Source organism: Lemur catta, chromosome 9 (genome assembly GCF_020740605.2).
Source record: "Lemur catta isolate mLemCat1 chromosome 9, mLemCat1.pri, whole genome shotgun sequence".
Taxonomy (NCBI): Eukaryota; Metazoa; Chordata; class Mammalia; order Primates; family Lemuridae; genus Lemur; species Lemur catta.
The window spans coordinates 38933363-38957398 of record NC_059136.1 but is presented as its reverse complement, the minus strand read 5'-3'; the positions used below and the strand labels follow the sequence as shown (position 1 = coordinate 38957398).

Here is a 24036-nt window from a genome sequence, read left to right as displayed (position 1 = left end):
GAGACCCCAACTGGGCAAAGAAGAGTAATGTTTTTTTTTTTTTTTGGTATCATTATAAATATTTAGTGATTATAAATTACAAGTGCTGTGTAATGGATTCCTCTACCAGACTGGGCATATTTATTTGCGTCTCTTGGATTTTGGTTCTCAAAGTGGCAATGCTGTGCATGGAGAGGGCAGTTGGCAACGTGCACAGGAGTATTTGGGTTGCCAGAATGACTGGCAGGGTGGGAGTGGAGCCCAACTCAGGAATAAAAACATCCTGCTCTGCACGGGACACTCCCACACAACAGAGAACTGTCCAGCCCCCAAGCCAACAGTGGCCGCTCCCATGGAGAAACACCTGTTGGGAGACTCTCTCCCTACCTTCTTCCTTCCATGTAGGGCTCTAGCTGCAAACCAAGAGCAACAGGGAACTTCTGTGGCACTCCTGGGCATTTAAAATCTGTAAAATCTGACAGTTGCAATGCTATAAGCTTAATTGTGACACCAGAAAAATATGGAAGGTGAGGGACATGTAAATGGACAAGCAGGACTAGAAGAGACAAATCACTTGGACCAACGCCTTCAGTCTATAGACTGGAGACCTCAGGTCCTGGGAAGCTAAATGACTCATGCAACATCAGCCAGCCAGGTGATAGAAAAGCTGGTGGAATGAGAATATATAGGATGGATGCTTCTTGATTTTCATGGGGCTATGTCTTGATAAGCTCATCGTAAGTTTAAAACATTGAGTCAAAAATGCATTGAACACACCTACCCTACGGAACATCATAACTTAGCCTCACCTACCCTAAATGTGCTCAGAACACTTAGTAGTGTGCAGTTGGGCAAAATCATCTAACACAAAGCCTATTTTATAACAAAGTGAATACCTCATACAATTTATTGAATACTATACTGAAAGTGAAAAGCAGAATGGTGGTACGGGTGTCCTTAGAAGAAGGGAAACCACCATGTGAAGATACAGACACACAGGGAAAAGGCCATGTGACAACAGAGGCAGAGATTGGAGCATGGCAGCTGCAAACCAAGGAACACCAAGGATTGCCAGCAACCACAAGAAGCCAGGAGGAAGCAAGGAAGTCTTTTCCCCTACAAGTTTCTGAGAGAGAACGGCCTTCCTGGCATGTTGATTTTGGACTTCTGTCTTCCAGACTTGTGAGATAGTAAACTTATGTTGTTTTAAGTCACTCAGTTTGTGTTACTGTGTTATGGCAGCCCTGGGAAACCAATACATCTAAAACAAAAACGAAAACCTCATTAGTTGCTGTGAGAATCACAGCAAATACGTTATGCTATGTAATTTGTATTTAATAAAATTTCCATTTAGAAATACTCTGGGGAAAATAGCATATTATGTGATATTAAGACCACAAGTGTTTCATACTCTCTTATAGCTGTACTGTATTAATTAAAATAACAAAAGCATATAGATACTAATTTTCTAAATATAACAGTCAAGCTGAACACTTGCCCTACCTTTCCTTCTCCAGAGAGAATTAATAGTATTTCATTTATGTAGTGTAATTTAGATAGAACCCTAAAATTGTAGTTGATTTTTAGACTGGTATTTTCCTCCACACAAACAAAAGCAAAAATATTAGTATTTCTGTCACGTTTCCTTATAGTCCCCCTCCCCATATTAGTTAATAAATTCTCAAAAGCAGAGACAGGACTGCTTGACAAATCCCCACGGTGTCTCTACATAATGGCTACTTCATAGAAGTTGTTGCCGGACTAAGACAAAAAGACTTAAATGTGCAGGAAACGATTATAGCTGCTGAAAGCAATTCTATTTCTATACTCCCATACTTTTCCAGTAGCAAAACCCCTGAAAGTCACACATTTCATCTTGCAGGCATAAAAACAAAAACCCCACAGAACTAAATGTCACCTTCAACTCATGGACGTGTTAACAAGTACTTCTTGCATATTTGCCACATGCAAGGCAGTGGGCTGCAGGGTGTGTGGAAAATACGGGGCACAGCTCCCACTCCACCCTCTCGGCTGCTTGTGCTCTAGTTGGGAAATAAAACATCCATATAAGAAAAACCATATGTTAATTTAATGTCTCATTTTGTGGCAGAAAAACCACAGCCCTGAGAGAGCAAAGCCCTGAGAGAGCAAAGCCCTGAGTTTTAGGCTGGTCTTTGCTACAGCCTACGGGTGTGATTACATCAGAGTCACTCACTCTCTCCAGTCTCAGGTTTCTGCTATGTAAATATAAGATTTGGACTTCATCTCTACATTTACTTCCAGACCTAAAATATTATGACTAATTTGCATTTAGGAAGGGATATCAGGTAGGACTCTTTGGGTTTCAAGTGATCAAAAACCTGACCACAATGAACTTTTTGCTCACCTAATAGGGAAAGGTTGCCAGCATCAGGCATAGCTGGATCCAGCTACTCCAAGTATATCCCAGGACCCATTGTCTCCCTCCATTTCTCAGTGCTGCTTTCTTCCCTCTCAGAGGAATTTCCTATCTCAAAGGCAAGCTGCCCGCTGGTACATTCATGTTTTCATCCCCACAGTTCCAAAATGAATGAAAAGGAAATGAGAGCTTTCCTTTCCCGTAAGTAAGAATACACATCCTGGTCTGATTCTCTGGCCCCAAACGGGACTCAAACTCATCTCTGAAGTGGTCACCATAGCTGGGGGGGGAGGTTCTGAGGACCAGATTACATGCCCACATCTAGATCTAAGAGTCAACCCCACCCAAACCATTCGTACTGAGAGTGGGGGAAGGGTGGCTGCCCAGAGGAAATTGGGGTTCTCTCAATAAAAGAAGGGTGAATGTGAAAGGAGGTTGGCCAAAGAAGAGATGTCCACTACAGAAAGGCAAGAAGAGAAAGAAAAGAGAAAAGGAAAGGAGAGATAACCAGGATGGGAGAAGGTAGAAATAGTATCCCAGAGGCTGAGAATGGACACTGGAGCCACCAAAAGAGGAAGAAAGTGCCCTTCCCTGTGGAGCTTTCACTTGCAGTGCAGCTTTCTGTGCATGCTTCTGCGCTGACCTGCCTGTGGTTGGCCACGGCAACCAGCACAGTCAACAGCTGCTCGTGCACCCCCGCAGTGTCCGCTTCTGACTTGCTCTGCCCTGAGGACTTTGTCATGGTGAGCTTGGCTTCAGTGCTGGCTGGTTACTGGGCAGAGCTCTTTGTCGATGCTTCTGGGGAGAGGAACCACCACTTTTGGACTACACTGCAGAATTTCAGAACCCAGCACTCATTCCTTAACACACCTGTATTGATTGCTAAGTGTGGGGTGTTATAGCTTCTGTGCCATGAGGCTGAAGAAGGGGAGATAAGAAACAAAATGCTTTCCCTTCAAGAACTTAAAATTTATTTGTAAAGAATAAGACATTAAAAAGTGCAATTGGAAGCCATGATATAACTAAAGTACCAAATGGCTATTATATGGCTATTATAGACATTGGGAAAGAAGATGTGGTGGTCAAAAGGGATGGGGAAGGCTTTAGGGGGTCTCAGGCTTTACTCTGGGATATGCGGAGTGGCAAGAACTTGAAAGTGGTCTGGTGGAGGGCATGACGAAGAGACCACTGGAAGTGGCAAATGCCACTGGGGGAGGACTGGGGGTGACCAGGGGTGTGTGTGTTCAGGGGAGAAGCAGAGTGGAGGAGCTTGAAGGTTGATCTCAGTGAGAACACTGGACTTGGCTGCCGGCTGAGAGAGAGCTGTCTAAGGGAACCCACGGTTTCAACCTGGAGCAACTGGGGTTTTGTGCTGGCATCTTCAGCAACGGGGAAATCAGGGAAGGAGCTGCTCCAGGAGGGAAGCATGAAGCTGAGGCGCCGGAAGGACCCAGAGGGAAGAGTTCTGAGGGCAGGTGGGGGAGAAGGGCAGGAGTTGGCTGAGAAGTTAGCGATAAGAACCAGATTGGGGGCATCACACAGGGGATGTTAGAGTCTTGGAGGGGCAGATGTGCCGAGGTGGAGCATGTAGACAGAGAATAGGAGGCTGAGGATGGGGTCTTGGAAAGCATATTTGGAGGTTGTGAGAAGAAAGAGGCCTTTAAAGAAATCAGAAAATTCATCAGAAAAAGTGATAAAACACAACCAGGACAAAATAAAATCACCTCTGAATATCTAGCATTGAGGAGTGAAGGCTGCCACCCTCCGTGTCAGTCCTGACACTGTGTTGTCTTTATTGTTCCCCGTTTACACAAGTTCACTGAGGCTAGGACTCTCCAAGGACAGTGACTGCATCCTCCTCCCTTTTCTCTGTCCAGAGGCTTTTATGGCACTTGTCACATGGAATAATGGCAGCAGACGTACAAGATGTCTTTGTTGAATGAGTAACTGAATTCTTTAAAAAGCCATCTGTCATAGGCCAGATTTTGTTATGACAAACTCCAAGGGATACACAAATTTCTTGAGCAGGAATTTGATTCATGCAAATATTCCATAAATAAATGAATAGCATGGCTGGAAAACACACACATGCGTGTGTGTGCATGCAGGTGTGTGACCATGAGCAGATTTTTCTCACTAGTGCAGGGCAGGAAGACTGAAATTGTCACCTACACACTCAAATATGAATGAGTGTGTGTTTGTGAGAGAGTGATGCTGTGATTCTAAAATTCTTTTCCATTTGCATTCTTTTAAGAGATTCACTAGCACATTCTAATCACTGTTGGGTGGATTAAATAGATAGTATATTCAGAGTCTAGTAGCAGGAGCTCTGCTAGGCACTGGGGATTTGGTGGTGACAAAAGCCAGTCCAGGCCCTTGTGGGGTTCTATTCTGCAGGAGGAAACAGAGAGAGGTACACAAAGATGCAAACAGCATAATTATAGATTGCAAGAAGTGCAATGCTGTGGCAGATATAAATAGGGTGATATGAGGGCAAGCAGTTGGGGAGGCCAACTGTAGTCGAGGCAGGGAGGAGAGGCCTGTTTGTGCGTGAGGGGAGCCAAGACCTGGAGAATGAGAATGGCGCAGTCATTTGAAGAATTAGGAGAACAATTTCAGGCAGAGGAAAAGAGGTCCCGAGGCAGAATGATGAGCAGAAAAGATGTCAGTGTGGCTGGAGATGCGGGGAGAGTGGTATAGAAAAGATCAAGGTAGGACTCATAGGTAGGCTATGGTGAGGGGTTGGAGTTTATTTGTAGAGAATGATGAAATTATCAAAGCATTTTAGATGGGAGAGTGGCACGATCTGATCTGAGTTAGTGTTGGAAAGACTGCCCCAGCTGGATATAGGTGATGGGTTTCAGTGGGGCAGAGTGGAAGAGACAGGTGAAAAGGTGTTCGCAGTAGACCAGGGGAGAGATGACAGTGGTGTGGACTGAAGAGGCGGGGCTTAGAGATGGGGCGGAGTCGGAAGTGGAACCAAGAGGACTTGCTGATGGGTTGGATGTGGAGACACAGAGCAAAAGAAAATCAAGGACATCTCTCCAGATTTTGAACCCAAGCATTTGGGTGGCAGAGGTGGTGCCATTAATTGAAGTGAGGAAGACTTGGTGGAAGGAAGAGATTGTGGAGCAGTGGGATAAAGATTTTGGCTTTGATCACGATAAGTTTGAGACTTTGATTAGACACACTCAGGTGGAGATGTCAAACTGGCAGTTGGGTATGGATGATGCCTGGGTCAGAGAGGCATTTGGGAGGCATCAGCACATATATGAGTCATGAGCCAGGTTGAGATTACTGCTGGGAAATGTGAGCAGAGAGAAGAGAAGAACAGAGGAGAGGAGAGGAGAGAAGAGAAGAGAGGAGAGGAGAGAAGAGGGGAGGGGAGGGGAGGAGAACAGGGGAAGGGCAGTTTGGAGCAGCCTCAGGTGTGTGTCAACACTTGCCTGTTGGATGAGGGAAGTGCAGGCAGAGAAGGAGTAGTGAGTTAAGAGCAGGGGAAAATTAGAAGAATGTGGTATCTAGAAAGGCAAGATAAGAGTGGTTCAAGAAAGCAAGTAGTCAACTACGTTGAATACTCCAGAGAGTAATTTGAAGCCAGTAAAGTGTCCAAAACATATTTTATTTTTAAAAATTAGCCTCATAGGTTTTCAGGAACATATGTATCACATGAACAGAAGCAATCTTTTCTCAGATAATTTTATTCTTAATTAATTAATATAAATAAATTCTTGTTTAATTAATTTAAAGAATTGATGGATTTAATTTAATTTGTGCAAAGTGATTTGATTAGAATCAGAGTCGGCCTGATTGGGATGTGGCTGCTCTGAGGTCACCCCAGGGACCTCCAGGCCTCCCTGGCCACCTCACCATGTGACTGTGCTTCTGTATAGTTAGCTGGGTGTCTGTGAGCAAGTCCCTTCCTCTTTGTGGGCTTCCATTTTCACAACTCTAAAGTGAGGGAGTAGACCAGATAGCTCCTTAAGACTGTTCTGATTCTGTGATCCCAACTAGGCGCATTTATCCAGCTCTTTCTTATTAAAATGTATTAACATCAATGCAAAAATTTCTTTTCATTGTAAAATTTTGCCTAAGGTTGGCATTGCTTGCATGAATGTGCAAAAGAATATTTTTATTTCTGACTTTCCATGATTACAGGCAAAGCAATGTCAGTAGCAGGACACACGATCCCTATTTCAGATTCCTATTATTTTTACGGCATCTTAAAGCCTGTTCTATGTTATAAATTACATTTTCCTTTCCGAGGGTATGCTACAATCAAGAGGCCTAAGATACTAAGATAAGACTTCCTCTACTTTTGAACTTCCCCACATTTTGGCTCTATGTTTCTGGCTGACTCCAAGATCTCAACTTTCTATAATGAACATCGATGTTGAGTTATTTGTGGTGAGGCCATTTGCTCTGCCAAGGACGACTGCATGTGTGGGCTGCACTTAGGAGTCTGTCTGGCTAAGGTTTGATTACCTACACGTGGCAAAAGGGAAAGACCAAGTAATACAGTCCCATAAAAATCTTTTTTCAGCCTGCTTCAGATCTCCTAGATATTCCCCAACTATCTTTAAATAAAGCCTGTAGAAAATTGGAGTGTAAGTCACACATAGTGATAACAGATAGACAATTAATAGAATAGGAAGCTAATTAATGAATTACCTGCTGACTAATATGCCCTTAGGAAGGGAAGTTGCCTAAGGGTGAAGTGATGAAGTTCACGCATCACTTTTTAGCAAATAACTAAGGCTTCCCAACCTTTCCTGGCAGTCAAGACTACTTTTAGGGACAATTCTTAAAATAACAAATGGCATCAAGCATTACTGGAATTTTAATTCATTTAGATCCAGTGACTTATTTTATTTCCCAGAATTGATTGTTTTTAAATCCCCTTTTTCAGTCACACTCTTATGCTTGTCAGTCCCCTGAGAGGAGCAAGTTAAAGATTTTCCATCTTACGTTTGGGGCTCATGTTAAGTGGCTAAAAAACATGAAGCCTCTTAAATCATCAGTGAGCAAAGATGTCTGGCTGGGCGCTGTGTACTGTGTAGGTGTTTAGTAGATAGGTGAGAAAACAAACACAGACAGAGACAAAAAGTAAGTATGTGCTAAGTTGATGTACAAAATGAACATTGATAAAAAATTGAAAAGGCAATTTTTCTCCCTAGCAAATATAAAAATCCCCATATGAATGGGGACTCTTCTTCTTTCTTTTTTAAAAAGTTTTTTTTATAATTGTGAATAGTTAAGGTACACAACATGATGTTTTGATATACACAGTGAAATGATTACTACAGTCAAGCAAATTAACATATGGTGACCTCAGAGTTACTTGTGTGTGTGTGTGTGTGTGTGGTAAGAGCACCTAAAATCTACTCTCTTAGCAAATTTCCAGTATACACTAAAACGTTATTAACTGTGGTGCTCATGTACATTAGCTCTCTAGACTTATTCATCCTGCATAACTGAAACTTGGTACCCTTTGACTTATATCTCCCCATTCTCCTCACTTCTGGTAACCTACTCTCTGTTTCTATGTATTTGACTTTTGTTTTTTTAGATTCCGCATATAAGTGAGATCATTTAGTGTTTTTATTTCTGTGTATGGCTTATTTCACTTAGGGACATCTGTGCTACCACGTTCATTGCAGCATTATTCACAACAGCCAAGATAGGGAAACAATCTAAGTGCTCGTCGATGTTTGAATGCATTGAGAAATTTTGGTGTACACACACACACACACACACACACACACACACACACACAGAGGAGTATTATTAAGCCTTAAAAAAGGAGATCTTACTATTTGAGACAACATGGATGAAACTCAGGGACTCCTTTTCTATAAAAAGATATTCATTTATTGTTGATTCAGGTCATCAGGGGAATTCTGGGGTTCAGGAGAGTCCCACTGGGGCAAGGTTTGTTTAAAATTAATTAGTACAAAAAAGACCATAAAAAGGATCTTTTATTTTTATTTGGTTTTATTTGGATTTTTATTTGGCTGAAAAGATATGCAAAAACTTTCTTGTACAAAAAACAACCGCATTGTATAGACATGTGAATCCTGCTCAATATCAACAATATTAAAACCCCGGGTACCTGGTTATCAATATCAAACATACGGCTGAATTTTAACTTGGTGAAATCTTGTCTAGAACAACCTCCTAAGGTGCGGTTGTCCTGTGGTACCTAATCCAGGTGCCTGAGCAGCCAGAAGGTGGCTGGAATGGAGGTGAGGGCCCAGAGTCAGTGTGCCCGGGGTTGGCAAGGTTCCTTACAGTTGCACTGCTGAGTTGAAAGACAGGTTTGGTATTTCAAGGTTATTGTTACTCACTTCTGCATTTCATTTTCACTTGATAACTTCTAGGTGTCCTGTAAATGTCTATTGAACTAAACCAAATTCACCTGCCACCTTCCCTACTATGTAGGCACTATGCAGATGCTAAAGATTTAAGTGATACAGACATTATTTATATCATTTATGGTGTCATTGTTGAAAAAGATGTGTGAGCATCATTTCATACAATGTGGAAGGAGCTATAATGTCGGCAAACTTACTGTTAGGCCTGTGCACACCAGGATAGTCATTCTGGTATGGAGGAGTTACTATACCGTGGCTCAAATCTTGACCCCTGGGAGGCTGAAGACAGGAAGGTGCCAACAGATAGATGCCTCACCCCTCCTTCCCCCACTGTTTTGAGGTGCAGTAGTTTCATACTGCCTCTTGAGAGGTGTCACGTAGGACTAAGCTGCCAACTTTTCTTGAGAAGCTATGGCCCCCTTAGTAACATAATATTTGCTTGACCTGTATTTGCTTTTTGTTCTTTCCTGTCTCATATTGTTTCCCTGAAATTTTCCTGCCCTGGGATTGTACATGTTAATGTATTAGTATGTAAGCTTTAGTTATCTGTTTTCTAGAGAACTGGGGCTAAGACAATATTGTTTTTTAAATGTCTGTAATATTATCCCCGGGTACTATGGGATACCTAACCTAAGGTGAAGGAGTTGAGGGGTGGGGGAGATGAAATCAGGAAAGGCTTCCAGAAGGAGGTGACCCTGGAATAGGGTTTATAAAGAAAAATCAGATACAGTCAGGCAAAGTGGAGTTGGTAAGAGAAGACGAAACAACACAAGCAAATGTACAGGGGCTGGGCACCGTGGCTCACACCTGTAATCATAGCACTCTGGGAAGCCAAGGCAGGAGGATTGCTTGAGCTCAGGAGTTCGAAACCAGCCTGAGCAAACGTGAGACCCCTGTCTATACCAAAAAGAAAAAAATCAGCCAGGCATTGTGGTGTGCACCTGTGGTCCCAGCTACTTGGGAAGTTGAGGCAGGAGGATCTCTTGAACCCAGGGTTTGGAGGTTGCAGTGAACTACAATGATGCCACTGCACTCTACTCAGGGCAACAGAGTGAGACTGTGTCTCAACAAAAGAAACAAACAAACAAAAGAACAAGGAAGCTGAACCCTCCTCACATACCCCCTCTTAAAAAAAATGAATGGCAAAAGTCCATTAGAAAAGGGTTGGATATCTATAATAAGTTCCTTTTCAAATCTGAGGCTCTATACACCAGTGGTTTCCAATAATTGCTGCATGTTTACCAATGGAACACATGAGATGATTTCTGATGGAAGCCACAAAAAACTTTACTTTGATAGCATTGCATTATTTTGTGTGTATCAGGAAAATACAATTAAGATATCAAACCCATGAATGACACAGAAGATATATATGAAGTGCCACAATTTAAAAAAGAGTCTTGAGTAAATGATAGTTTAGATGATACTCAAATTTTATTATTATTCAAATGACTGAGGTTTTGGAAACTAGTCTAGATAAATGCAAATCTTTAAATTTCTTTTTGTGCCAAGTAATAGTAATAATGATAATGACAATAATGATAACAAACATTTGTACTTTTTATTGCCATGGGCCAGATTCTGTTCTAAGCACTTTACATGAGTTTGTTTATTTCAACATCACATCAACCTTATGAAATAGTTACTATGACTATCCCCGTTTTACAGATGAGGGAATTGAGGCACAAAGTGATAAAACAACCTGAGATCACTCAGTAAATAGTCAAATGAGGATGTGAATTCAAGCCACAATCCTCTGTCTTACAACCACATGGTCAGGTTAGACATAGATTCCCGTACAATGATTGCACCTAATATCTTCAGAACTGATCTGGGATTAGGGGTTAGAAGTATGGGGTGAATACTTTTAGAGTACTCATTTTCATGCCAAGTGGTTTGGAGTCTACAGCAGAGTTCTCATCCTTAGCACTATAGACATTTTGAGCCAGATAATTCTTTACTGTGTGGAACTGTCCTATGCATTGTGGCACAGCATCCCTAGCCTCTACCCACTGGATGCCAGTATCACCGGCTCCAGTTGGAAAAACCAAAAATGTCTCCAGACATAGTCAAATGTCCCCTGGGGACAAAACTGCCCCCCCCCCGTTGAGAACTGCTGGTTTAGAAGATTCTAAAGTATCTTAGTGAAGAGCTCATTAATAATTACCAGCATGATGGAACGATGTGACTAAGCAGCTCTGGTATGTTTTCTTATTTTCTCACAGTATCATGTCATTATTTAATAGCAGGTGTGTCTAGCTTCTCCTATCAGAAATAAATACATGGTACCAGCTTGTACCAGCTACTGGTTTTCAATGCAATATAAGATGAATGTTTAACTCTGTGGCTTACTTATAAACTGAACCAGCTCATTTCCCTAGAATCCGGTGGCCATTTTTATGCTTTAAAAGATTCATAGTTCCTGTCAGATACAGGCTCTTTGGTGAATCAGTTTTGGTCCTCTTAGTTATTCCTCATTCTGAGCAGTCTGTGACAACCTGCCTTCTCCCCACCCCCTACCCCCCACCCTTGACAGGTCCTTCTGTTTGCTACTCAGGGATCCCAACGTGTGGGTACTGATGCTCTTAGTAGGCAGATAGCGAGAGATTATCACTCCCGTTCAGTCTTGCTCCTTATCTCCCGTGTGCAGAAAATAGGTCTTAGTTCAGATTAAAGCTGGCAGTTGTTTTGGGTTGAGAATGTTCATACATCACTATTCACATACACAAAGAAAATGCAGCTGCTTTTTCCCTACGGTGGACCTCATCATTCTCACACTCTCACCCCACTGGGCAGTGTCGAGGGTGGGGAGTATATAGAGCTTAAATCTATTAATACCAGTTGAAATACTCTTAATTCATCCTCTTTCTGTTTAAATACAGTCATCTCACTGTGGCAATGGTTTCTATTAATATCAGAAAATGCTCCCTTTTGAAAATTTCATCTTCTTCCTGTTTCTTCCTGAGATTTGCCAATGGTAGCTAAAAGAATTTAGAAAACCGTTTTCAATAAATCCTGGCTTTGAAGAACACTGTCTTGTTCAGACTCAGAAATTCTATTTTGTATTTCAAAAGCTGAACCCTGATTTTCTCTTTGCCTTCCTTTGTAATAATTCTTATTTTCTCAAGGTGAATACATGTCTCTGGCTTCTTGATTAATTTTTTCCTAACTGTTGCTTCCCTGGGCCTATGTTTACCAGGTACACAATTCAGTTGGCTTTCTAGATCCTTAAAAAAAAAAAAAAGGAAAAAAAGAAGAAAAAATACTATGCATTAGGCTATATAATTTTTAAAAAGCTGTGACCATTAATGACGTTTAACTAAATCTAAAAGAAAGAGAATTCCTCATTTCTGTAAAGAGAGAGCACAAATGTTTACATGGATCTGGCCAAGAAATAAATGATCTACATTTTCCCAGGATCAGTTGTAGCTGTAGCCAAGAAAGTATCCTATCTCTCACTCATATCTCATTTATAGAGGTCATGAAACAGTCCTACTATACTTGAACTTAATCCCTGATCACAGTTTACGCTAGTAGACAAACTTGTATTTCTTGTTAGACAGTTAGGAGATTACGTGTTGCTAAAGGTGTAAAGTGTGGATGACATAATGTAGAAAGAACAAAATATATTTCATTTCAGCCAAGCTCTAAGCCACGGTGACAATAACCCCAAATAAGCTAAAAAAGATCCAAGGTGGATCAGTGCCATATGTGTAACACAAACTCATAATTTCCATATTAGTCCAATAGTGTGTAATTCTTTGTCTCATGGCTCTCCTGATTGTTATCAAGGATTTGAGAAATTATGTCCCTGGTTTACATGATTGTTGAATAGATGGCTGCTTATTTCTCACACTGAAAGGCCTAGATTGGGAAATTGTTTTGCATATGCAAAAATTATTATATTTGGTCATGGAATTATTGAGTTATAGAATTAGATTTGGACATTAGAAGTTATCTGTGTTCAATCTCCTCATTTTACAAATTCATTTTAGCAAATGCTTATTGAGTACCTGAGGCCCAAATAGTTCTCACAAGTGGTTGTCAATCTTTGCTGCACATTAGAATTACCTGGGGATACTTTAAAAATATGCAACACCTGGGCTCCAAACCCAGGGGCTCTGAAATAGTGATCTGGTGTGAGGCCTGGACATTGGTAGTTTAAACAACTTTTCAGGTGATTCTTATACTCCTAGGATCACCCCCCATTAAAAAAAAAACTGGCATTAAAATTTGTTATTCTATATCTTATCTCCTTAAGATTACTTGCATACTAAAATTAACTAATTTGATGCAAGAATGAAAAATATTAAAACTCTCCAGATGTCTTTTAACTTCCATTTGCTTTCATTGCCTCATTCCTTTTACCTATTTTTCCAGCTGCTAGTCCAACCTCTTTTAAAAAATAAAATTGAGTACCAATGTGGAATACTTCTCCATTCACTCAAAATGTGATTTTACTCCTTATCATAAGTACTGTACAAATATTTTCAATTAAGGATAAATCAAGCTTTGTAGCTGACCAACTTATCCTGTGTACCTGTGTTGCCAAGAGGCACAAATGGTGACCTTGAGATTGTACAAACCTCAACTGCACCACTGCCCAGTGGGCGCGCCTAAGTCCAACAAGTGCTATTAGATACTGGACACAAATTAGAGAACGAGTTTGAGGATCTTAAGGTTTTGGATAAAAGTCAATAGTCAGAAAGGAGGAAGAGAAGGATTTGCAGGTTTTAAATATAGAAATGTTGTGTGAGATCGGCCCCTGGTGGTCATCTTCCCTATTGCAATTGTTCAGCGATTGAGTTGAGGTGGTGTGGCTTGACATTGGAACGTTCATTTCCACATCAGACCACAGTGTTGTTCTTTTTTTTTTTTTTTTCCAGAATATTATGGGGGTACAAATGTTTTGGTTACATGGGTTGCTTTTATACTGCTTGCGTCAAAGTTATAAAAGTGCCCATCGCCTAGATAGTGGACATTGTACCCATTAGGTATGATTTCAGCCATCTCCTCCTCCCCCTACCCCTACCCGCAAGATTTCTGTTGAGTTTTACTTCCATCTGTGCACGAGTGCCGACTGGGTAGTTCCAATTTATCGGTGACTAATATGGTCTTTGTTTTTCCATTCTTTAGATATTTCACATAGGAGAATGGTCTCCAGTTCCATCCCGATTGTTGTAAAAGGTATTAATTCATTTTTTATGGGTGAGTGGTACTCCATGGTATACATATATGACATTTTATTATCCCACTCATGAATTGATGGGCACTTGGGTTGATTCCACATCTTTGATTGTGAATTGTGCTGCAACAAACATTCTAGTACAGGTGTCTTTTTGATAAAATGACTCATTTTCCTTTGGGTAAATACCCAGTAGCAGGATTGCTGGATCGAACGGTAGGTCTACTTTTAGTTCTTTGAGGAATCTCCATACCATTTTCCATAGAGGTTGCACTAGTTTTCAGTCCCACCAACAGAAAATGTTTACAGCAACTGCCTCTCCTCACTTTCTTCTCGATACCATTTCCTCTCCTACAGGTGCTTTCCCAGCCTCATTTCATCCTTGAGATCTTTCTCTTTCACACTTACTTTCAAAAAAGGATATGATAGCTCATGTATACTAAAAAACAATGGTGTGAAAAAGGGATTGTTCCTCCTAAAGGTATTTACATTTGAATTTTGACTTTAATTATGAAATTTGATGCATCAGCAATTTGGGTGTTGGAATATCTTATTGTTGGGAGAATATATTAATTTTCTATTGCTGCTGTAACAAATCACCACAAACCTAGTGACTTAAAACAACACAAATTTATTCTTTTACATTTAAGATCAGAAGTCCAAAATGTCTCCGCAGGCTGTGCTCCTTTTGGAGGTAGTAGGAGAGAATCAGTTTCCTCTTCCAGCCCCTAGAAGCTGCCCACATTCCTTGGCTTGTGGCCCTGCATCACTCCGACCTCTCCTTCTGTTGTCATATCCCCTTCTCTAACTCTGACTCTCCTGCCTCCCTCTTTTAATTTTTGAGACAGAGTCTTGCCCTGTCACCCAGGCTGGAGTGCAGTGGTGCCATCACAGCTCACTGCAGCCTCGAACTCCTGGGCTCAAGTGATCCTCCTGCCTCAGCCTGCTGAGTAGCTGGCACTACAGGTGCGCATCACCACACCTGGCTAATTTTTTTTTTTCTTAGAGACAGGGTCTTACTATGTTTCCCAGGCTGGGTCTTGAACTCCTGGCCTTGAGTGATCCTCCTGCCTCGGCCTCCCAAAGTGCTAGGATTATAGGCGTGAGCTACTGCACCCGGCCTTCTGCCTCCCTCTTGTAAGGACCTTGTGATTACTTTGATCCCACTTGGATAATCCAGGATAATCTCCCCATCTCAACATCCTTAACTTAATCACATCTGCAAAGTCTCTTTTGCCATGTAGGGTAACAAATTCTCAGGTTATAGGGATTAGGACATGGACATCTTTGGGGGCCATTATTCTTCCTACCACAGGATGTGTCATTCTGGGTCTATGACTGGGGTCACCAGACAGCTCCATACTTTCAGGTTACTTCTGCTCATTATTTCTATTGGAATTTTGGCAATGAAATAGTTCTGTAGTCTTTCTGATGGGCAGATTGCCTAAGCTAGTTGCATAATTCTCCTTAATCTTACCTGCAGTTTCTGACCTCACTGGAGTTTGAAAAGCAAAGGTCTAGTGAAGCAGAAATTAGCGGGAGTCTGAGTCAGGGACCTAAAAGGATGGACATTATTGTTTACCCAAAAGGTTGAGGTACTATAATGACTGCTACACACGGTGCCCAAGGAGCTGCTGGTTTCAGTTTTCTGGTGCTTGGGGAAACAGTCCTGTTCCTGAACTTCCCAACCATTGAATCCTGTGGTTTAATTTAGGGTCTCTGAACTGCTTGGCTTCCAACCTCTCAAAGACTGGTTACCTTGAGGCAGATCAATACCTTAATGAACACTGTATTTCATAAGCCAAACTCTGTCCCCAGTTCCTACCCTGAAGGGTTTGTTATTTCGACTCTTCCCATTCACATTGCTTTGACCCATTACCCTTTCTTCCTTCACATGTCCGCTTTACTCAGGTACTGGCTGAGTTAGAATCATTTCTATTCACCAGGGTCAAATTTTCAAAGATTTGTGCCTTATTCATTTAGCAGGCATAGGTTCACCTCCACTCCTTTCATAGTTTTTGATGTGTCCATGCTATACTCAATATTTATTGATAAACAAAAAAGGTGAGTTTATCAGGCGTTCACCTGTTTAACTCCTATAATTAGGTAAAATAACGGTTTATGAGGATTTTTAAACTAAGCTGACTTTAATTTTTATTGTTACTTATATCGCCTTAAATCTAAGTTAGACTTTGGAAGAATATGAATTCTCCCACACCTAGAATTGTAAATATTATTTTAGAGGAGATTTATGTTGTTGACTTTGAATGAACATTTTTCCAAATTGGAACAGGAGACAACAGTGAGAGCCTGAGTTGGGGACTCAAAAGGATGGCTCTAAAGTGAGTACAGCCTTGAGGCTCCAGTTTGGCTCTGTCACTACTGCATGTGTGATGTTGTGAGCAAGTCACGTGGCCCTTCCAAGCCTGTTTCCTCCTCTATTAAACTGGGATAGTAACAGTGGTACCCTTTTACAGTGTTGTGAGGAATAAAAATCTATTGCAAGTCAAGGGCTTAACACATGGGGGCAGGTAATCAATATTTGTTGAATAAATGTCTCTTTGTTAGAGTTCAGTTAACTTTAGCTATGCTGATGAAGGTCTGTAAACACAGGATTCAAAGCACTTAGTTATGGGCTATTTTGGATAACATAAAACCAAAACACCTGTGCAAGGGCAGTGTGTACCCACCACATTTGTTTCAGTTTATCAGACATAATGGTGTTTATGCTATGCATCAGCCTGCCAACTGTTGAGGTGTGGGATAGGCAGCTTACAAAAAGTTCTAAGTATGTATCTCTCGGTATATAATAAAACATTATTTAAAAGTGAAAAATAGTTACGAAAATACTGAACTTTTCTTTAGTAGCTGCCAGTAATAATGGTCATGGGTTTGCCTAGGCAATGTAACAAATTCTGGAAGAAATTGTTCCTAAAGATCTCACTAGAGCTGAAATTAAGATACGGTGGATCTCTGCTTTACAAAGTGACTCTGGAGGATCCGCGCGGAGCAGGAGAAAGCAGAAACCCGGAGGCTGCGGGCCACAGGCTGGCGAGCGGCCTTCTCTGCCTCCCAGGTCGCCTTTGGGCCGCTCCGACCCGTCAGCACCAGCTGTTTAAAATTTCAGCTCCCTCAGTCCTTGCCTTTTCAGAATTTGTATCTTCGAAGCGGAGCCCGCCGACTCCCTTCCACGAGCTGCAGCGTGGCAGGGATGCTCGGAAGGGATGAAGGCTTATCGGACCTCTGCTCCACCGCCGTCCGCGCGTCCCACCCAACCGGGGGAAGCTCTGACTTACAGACCTCGCTCCCTCACGAGCCTGGCCCGGTGCCGAGGGCGCGCGGAGGACCCGGGTGGGCTCGCTGCTCTTCCACGCACTGAACCCAGCCAGGGCCCCTGCCAGGTCGCTCTTCTCAGACACCCACCGTAGCGCCCGTACCCGCTGCTCTCGGGCCTCCCGGGTTAGCATTTTGGGGAAACCAGGTCATCACCAACCCGGCAGTGCAGCCCAAGCGATTATCTCAATCGCAGAGACTGAAAGCCGAAGACCGAGCCCACGGGCTGGGGATCTTGCGGGGAATTCCCAGGCTCCACCTCGCCGCCCCGCCCCCAGCGCATACGGGGCGGGGCATAGGGCCGCTCGGCGCCCCGCCCCCTCGGCCGCGCGCCAGCAGGCGGAAGTGACGGAAGCCCAGAGCCATTTCCGGCGGGCCGAAACTAGGAAGAAACTTGGAGCTGCTCGGACGCTCCGGCCACGGTCTCCGCTGCTGCTGTGCCCCGTGGCCCGGGCCGCGCTGAGCTGTCGGGAGCCCTGGCCATGGGGCAGCCCGGGCCTTCCGCAGTGTGAGGCGCAGGGCCTCCCGCGGGCTCCGGTGACAGGCCGAGGGCGGGCGGGCGGGAGGCGTCGTTTCAGCCCCGGTCGCGGCCACCGCCGCCGGCCCTGGCCCCGGCATCATGAACATAGACGTGGAGTTCCACATTAGGCACAATTACCCCTGGAGCAAGCTGCCGGCCAACGTGAGACAGGTACGGCCAGAACCTGGGACAGGGCCCCCGACTGGGTCGGCCCCGCCCCGCCCCGTAGTCACCTGCTCGCGTTGCTCGCGGTTCCAGGGCCGGCTGCTCTTGGCTGACTCCTGCCCTTTCCCCTGCCTGGGTTTCGGGAAAACCGACCTGCAGCCCAGGGGTGAAGAGGGAGTGGCTGTGGGGCCACAGGGCCAGGATGGGGCCATTGCTAAGTGGGATGGAATGGTGTCCACAGGACTCGCCTGGCGCCTTTGCCCGCAGTCTCCATCCAGCAGGCGTCTGCAGTAGAGATTTAAAACACAGTTCTTAACCCCCAGAACTTCAGGAGGGTGGGAAAGGAACGCGAAACAAATGAATACGATACAGGGTGATAGCAGCTCCTACGTACCTTCATTATAGTATATGTAGGAGCACAGGGAGGAAGGAATTGTCCAGGGAGAGTTGGGAGGATGTGTAGAGGAGGCATTTAAATCGGGCCTTGGAGAACGAGTAAGAGATAAGGGGGAATAAAGATTTTTCTAGGGAAAGGAAAGTCATTTAAAAAAGCTTGAATGAGTGAAAGAACATGTCTCGAGAGTAGCGAGGGACTGAATATCAACAGAGTTCGGAGGTGCATATATTTTGTTGTATTTGGAGATGGGGTTTTGGGAGTGGGTAGTAAAGATGAGGCTGGAAAAATAGGGTCAGATTTTGAAGGGGAATGCGTGCTTTGTTTTGCTGGACTTTATCCTGTAGACAAGATAGGTTTATTGTTAGGCTTCAACAAGAGAGTGACATGAGGTTTTTCAGAGTTAATGCTCAAATTTTAGAGTGTCAGTTTGACTCGGTATTTAGTGGATGTTTGTTGAGTACCTGCTAGGTGCTATGTGTTGTTCTCGGTGCAGGTAATTTGCAGCAGTCTACAAGACAAAGACCCTGCCTTCATAGAGCTTACATTTACATTATGGAAAGATAGGCAGTAAACAAATAGATGAAAAAATACAGAACATAGCAGGTGGTATTAAATCTTACCAAGGTAGTGATATGGGATACATATAAGGCACTGTTTCTGTGGTCTTAGATTGACCTTCGGTGCCTTCCATTATACCTGATTGAGAGTGCAATTCTGTTTTCTGTTGGTGCTGGGCAGTGGTATATTTGGAAAGTTTGGGAGGGTAGTGGTGATGGTATAAGGATGATGGTAGTTTTACTTAACCCCACCCCTTGGGGACTCAGCTCTAGAAAATGAATAATTTAATGTTCTGGTGACACATCGTGTGACAACAAAAATGCTTTCATTTTAAGTTACCAGAAAGCAAGGGAGTGGAAGTATAAATTTAAGGAACTTAGAATTCTTGGGTGGCAGTGGCTGCCCATGTGGCATTTATCTTGAACTGGGAGAACAAAGCTCTAAACTTAAAGGAATAAGTTTCTCTTGTAAGTTTGAATAAGGGCTTTGATGGACACTCTTATACTGCAGGGTTTTGTGGCAAGTCTGAAGACCACTGGAAGAACCAACAATGTTTTGTTTCTATTTTTACTCTTCCTTTTATCAAAATAAATGTAGCATAAATGAAGAAAGATGAGTGATTAGATTATATCCAACATGAATATTTGATTTTAATTAGTATTGGCAAAAGGATTTCTAAAACTTAGTCACAACTGTTTAAAAATAATCATTTTTTTTTAAAGCTCATTCAAAATAATGGCTGTTTTAGCTTAGTATAAGCTTGGCCATTAGTAGATGTTGCAGAATCCATCTGTGCAAGTTTACTTTCATAAACTTTCTCTAGTTTTACCACTGTTTCCCTAGGTCTAGCTTTATCTTAGATTACTACATCAGCTTTCTACCTGGTCTCTTGCTTTTAGAATAGGACCTTCCCATCCCTTTTTCACATTACTCTGGGGTGAGTTTTCTAAAATGCAAACTCAATCCTATCTCTACCTGTCTCTTTTATATTGCTTATAGCTGCTTTTTGAATCAGTTTCATATTCACTCCTTCAGGAGGTTTCCCTGACCTTCTAAATCTGCAGTGGTTGCCCCTTGGATGTATTGCCATAGCACTGGATTTCTCACCCATTATGGTGCTTACCCCACGATAGTGCATTTTGTGGTTATATAACTTGTTTCACTTTTGTACCCTGAGCACCTGTCACATAGTTGGCTTTTAGTAATTATTTGTGGAGTGAATGAACAATGGCATCAGTCTGAGATTTTTCCTGGGCAGCTAAAGCTCAGTCAAAAGCGGGAAATAGGCCAGGCAGGGTGGCTCACGCCTGTAATCCTAGCACTCTAGGAGGCTGAGGGAGGAGTATTGCTTGAGGTCAGGAGTTTGAGACCAGCCTGAGCAAAAGCAAGACCCTGTCACTACTGAAAATAGAAAAAAATTAGCCAGACAACTAAAAATAGAAAAGTGGGAAACATTCCTTGTATGGAAAGAGTTTGTCTTTTGGCATCGTAGACTTTAAGTACTTTGATGTAGTTTCCAGTAAGTTTTGATGGGTTTCATTTGTCTCATATTGCCCAGTTCTGAAAGCTGGGAGCAGGTGACTCAGATTTTTAAAAATATATATTTTAAGCCAATTTCATTTAATATGAATAGATGAAATATTTTTATGTGATATGGATCATGTGTTAGACTTTTAAAAATACATTAAAAAGTTGTAGATAGGGCCATCATTTCATTATTTTCTACAGTTTACCGGTATCTTATATTCGTTGTTTAAAACAATTCATAGTCCTTTTATTTTAAGGGAAATCTTGTGATGAGGTTCTATATAATCCAAGAAAAGTCATTTTTTTTTGTGGGGGGGGCAAAAGGGATACATTTTGGGGTGTACATGTTAGGATTGCGGTTTGCAGGAGCAAAGGCTTTAGAAACTTTGTGCTTTTAGCATAATCTTCAGCACAATGGGTGCTTTATAGCTAGTACCTTCTTCCATGCCACTCCTTCATCTGTTATAGTTCCTTTTATATGCAGCCCAACTTCATTTGTCAGACCTGGTTAGTATTTCTGCAGTATTGTCTCAGAATAAAATAACGTTTTTTTAATTATAGTCACCTCCTGTAGTGGCAACAGTGTTTTAAAATGTGAATGGTGGGAGATTTGAGGTAGGAGTGGGAGGAGAGCCCAAGAATCTCTGAACAAAGCTATTTTATTTTACATACTTGGCTAGTGAAGAGTAAAGCCAACTTTTAATGCGGTTTTTAGATACTTATGTGCACACCCGTGTATTGATTGATCAGGACCAGCCAGTCATTACTTAATGCCTAGTGCATAGCTTACATGTTTGGTAGGTGGTGTATTCTCTAATAAAGCTTACACATAATGGATCCTTATATTTTATGTGACCCTTATTTCTATTCTGGAGATAACAGTAATGGAGTTTGAAAGGGAGAAAATGGTTGTAAGTTAGGGTAAATTAAAAGGCTTACTTTGAAACAGAAGAGCAAAACCTCAAGTTTGGAAATTGCCTAGATTTTAGCAAAATTGTGTGTGTGTGTACATGTGTGTGTATTTTGTGTTCCCTAAGAAAGAGACTTTTATTTGGCAGTGAGCTAGAGAAAACTTTTAAAAGTTTTACAGAAAGCCTGCTATTTTGAATCCCCTAAATATTATATCTTCAATGCTGACCCTGGCTTTGCTGCAAAGAGGGTGGTAGGGTAGTTTCTCTGCAATTAACTTTACTCTTAACTACTTGCAATGTTAAAACAGATGAAAATAATATAAGCACATACATTTTGGCAGTATTGTGAGTTCTGGTTTAACCTGTGATAGACTAATCTAGATGGAGGAAGAAACAGTCGACCCTTAAACAACATGGGAGTTAGGGGCACTGAGCCCCATGTAGTTGAGAATCTGCGTTCAGCTTTTGACTTCCCCAAAGCATAACTAATAGCCTACTATTGACTGGAAACCAACACAAACAGTTGATTAACACATATTTTGTATGTTATATATGTTATATACTATATGCTTAAATTAAGCTAGAGAAAGGAAAATATTATTAAGAAAATGATAAGGAAGAAGAAATATATTTACTATTCATGAAGTGGAAGTGGATCATCATAAAGCTCTCCATTCTTGTCATCTACACATTGAGTGGGCTGAGGAAGAGGAGTGGTTGAACTTGTCTTAGGGGTGGCAGAGGTGAAAGAAAGGTCTGTGTGTAAGTGGACCTGTGCAGTTCAAACCTGTGTTGTTAAAGGGTCAATTGTGCTTAATTTTCTTGCATCGTGTCCCATTTTTCTTAGGGTATTACCCATCAGTGTGTCCAGTTATCGGGCCAGTTTATTTAGATGTGAGTTTCATCCTCCTGTGAGGATTGCCTTAAGTGAAATATGGACATTTACTTTGGCTTTCAAACACCTATGAGTAAGAAATAGGATGAACTGAATCCTCTGATCTTTCTGTCATGACTCTCTTAAAATGTCTAATTTCACTTATTATAATGTGTCCAGAAAGACCATACCTAGTAGTCTAATCAAGGAGGGGATAGCAGTTTATATTAAATTAAGTTTATGGTTTCACATTGAATATGTTGACTATAATTAGGCAAACTTACTCTTTGCTTTCATGAGCAACTCCCAACTTTGAACTTGAAACACTAAGTGCACAGCTAAAAAGTTTTTTGTTTATTAAAAAATGTATCAGAATTGTAAAATTGTCCAAATGTTTTCTAATGAAGCTATAAGGAGATGACTTTTTAAGATGCAATCTTATGTACAATTAAAATGTACATACTCCAGAATTCTTAATCTTTAATAAACATAGTCTTCAGCTGCAAATAATTATCAGACAGAAATCTGTCCTTAAAGTAGAACTTGGTTTTTGTTAAGTGAAGTTATGCTCTCATAGTGCTCTTTTATTTGTTATTAAATGCTTAGGATAATTTTAGTAAGTCCTTTTAGAAAGGCAGACTGAAAAAGAAACACATTGAGTTTTTGCTCTAATACTCTAGCAGGAAAATTAGTATAATAAAATATAAGAAAATATTCTTTAGTTCCGGAAATTAGAGATGCCAGGATAAAATTAGAGGGCATGATTTTAAAATCTTAGGGGAAAAAAAGTACTATTGTTCAGTTTAGAAGCTATTTAAAATCTATTTGAAATTTCTTCTAGAGTCTTGGAAATTCACAGAGAGAATATGAAAAGCAGGTTGTCTTGTACAGTATCCGCAATCAGTTACGATATAGAAATAACTTAGGTAAGTAGAGACATTTTTACATTGGGGTGGAAATGACTGACACTTCATCATTTTCATAAATCAATCCTATTTTTTCAATACATACTTCATAGCACTGAAATTATTCTATGTACAAACTTTAAGAAACTCTATACTAACCCATTCCACCTAACAACAATTTGTATTAGTAAGTAGATTTTTCTTTTTAATTTTGATAACAATTATTTTTTAGAGTTCTGTTTATAGAATTATTTTACTTATGAAATATTAATCTTAATTCAAATGTTCTATTTTCGCCTAAAGTGAGAAAATATGCCAGAAAAGAAAAAGTACATTCATTCTTAATAATTTTGGCTTTGAGTTTTGTTTTATCTCCGTAAATTTTCCAAATAATATAACTTTAATGAAAAACTCTTTCTGTAATAATTGGAACAATTTTTAAACTATTGGTTTCATGGTTTTTTTTTTCCTTTTTAAAAAATATTTGCTTTTTATTTGTCAGATTATTTTGGTTAGTCTGTTCTATTTCCCTGCAAGACTTTCCCTCTGTATTATTCTTATTTGAAGCATAATATTTCAGAGATAACTTTTCTGCATAAACATTTTTCATGAAAGTCAGAGGGCTTTTTAATTTAAAAAACAAAACAAAAAACCCAGCAAATAATTTTTAAAAATAGACTTCACTGAAAACTAGCATTTAGCTTGGCTATCTTGTAAAGTGATATAGTATGGAATTTGATGAATTCTAGCCTATGTTTTATACCTTTTGGGTGGGGGTCATGTTTGTTTCTCATTTGATAAGAATTATTCTCTACTTATCTGTGCTATCTATACATTTTACTTATATACTCTGAAGTCTGTTTCTTGTGGTATAATTGTTTCTTTGTTTCAACTTAGAATATTTTATTTG

General features: G+C 41.1%; 1 protein-coding gene across 1 annotated transcript in view; it reads left to right on the top strand.

The window, feature by feature from the left end:
• The first annotated feature begins 17627 nt into the window (after positions 1-17627).
• Positions 17628-24036, top strand: part of FAM91A1 (family with sequence similarity 91 member A1) — a 46775-nt gene continuing 40366 nt past the window's right edge. Inside the window, exons 1-2 of the mRNA XM_045560522.1 lie at positions 17628-17960; positions 23063-23147. Of these exons, the coding sequence (XP_045416478.1) occupies positions 17889-17960; positions 23063-23147 (157 nt within the window). The 5' untranslated portion in view covers positions 17628-17888. The remainder of the gene's footprint in view (positions 17961-23062; positions 23148-24036) is intronic.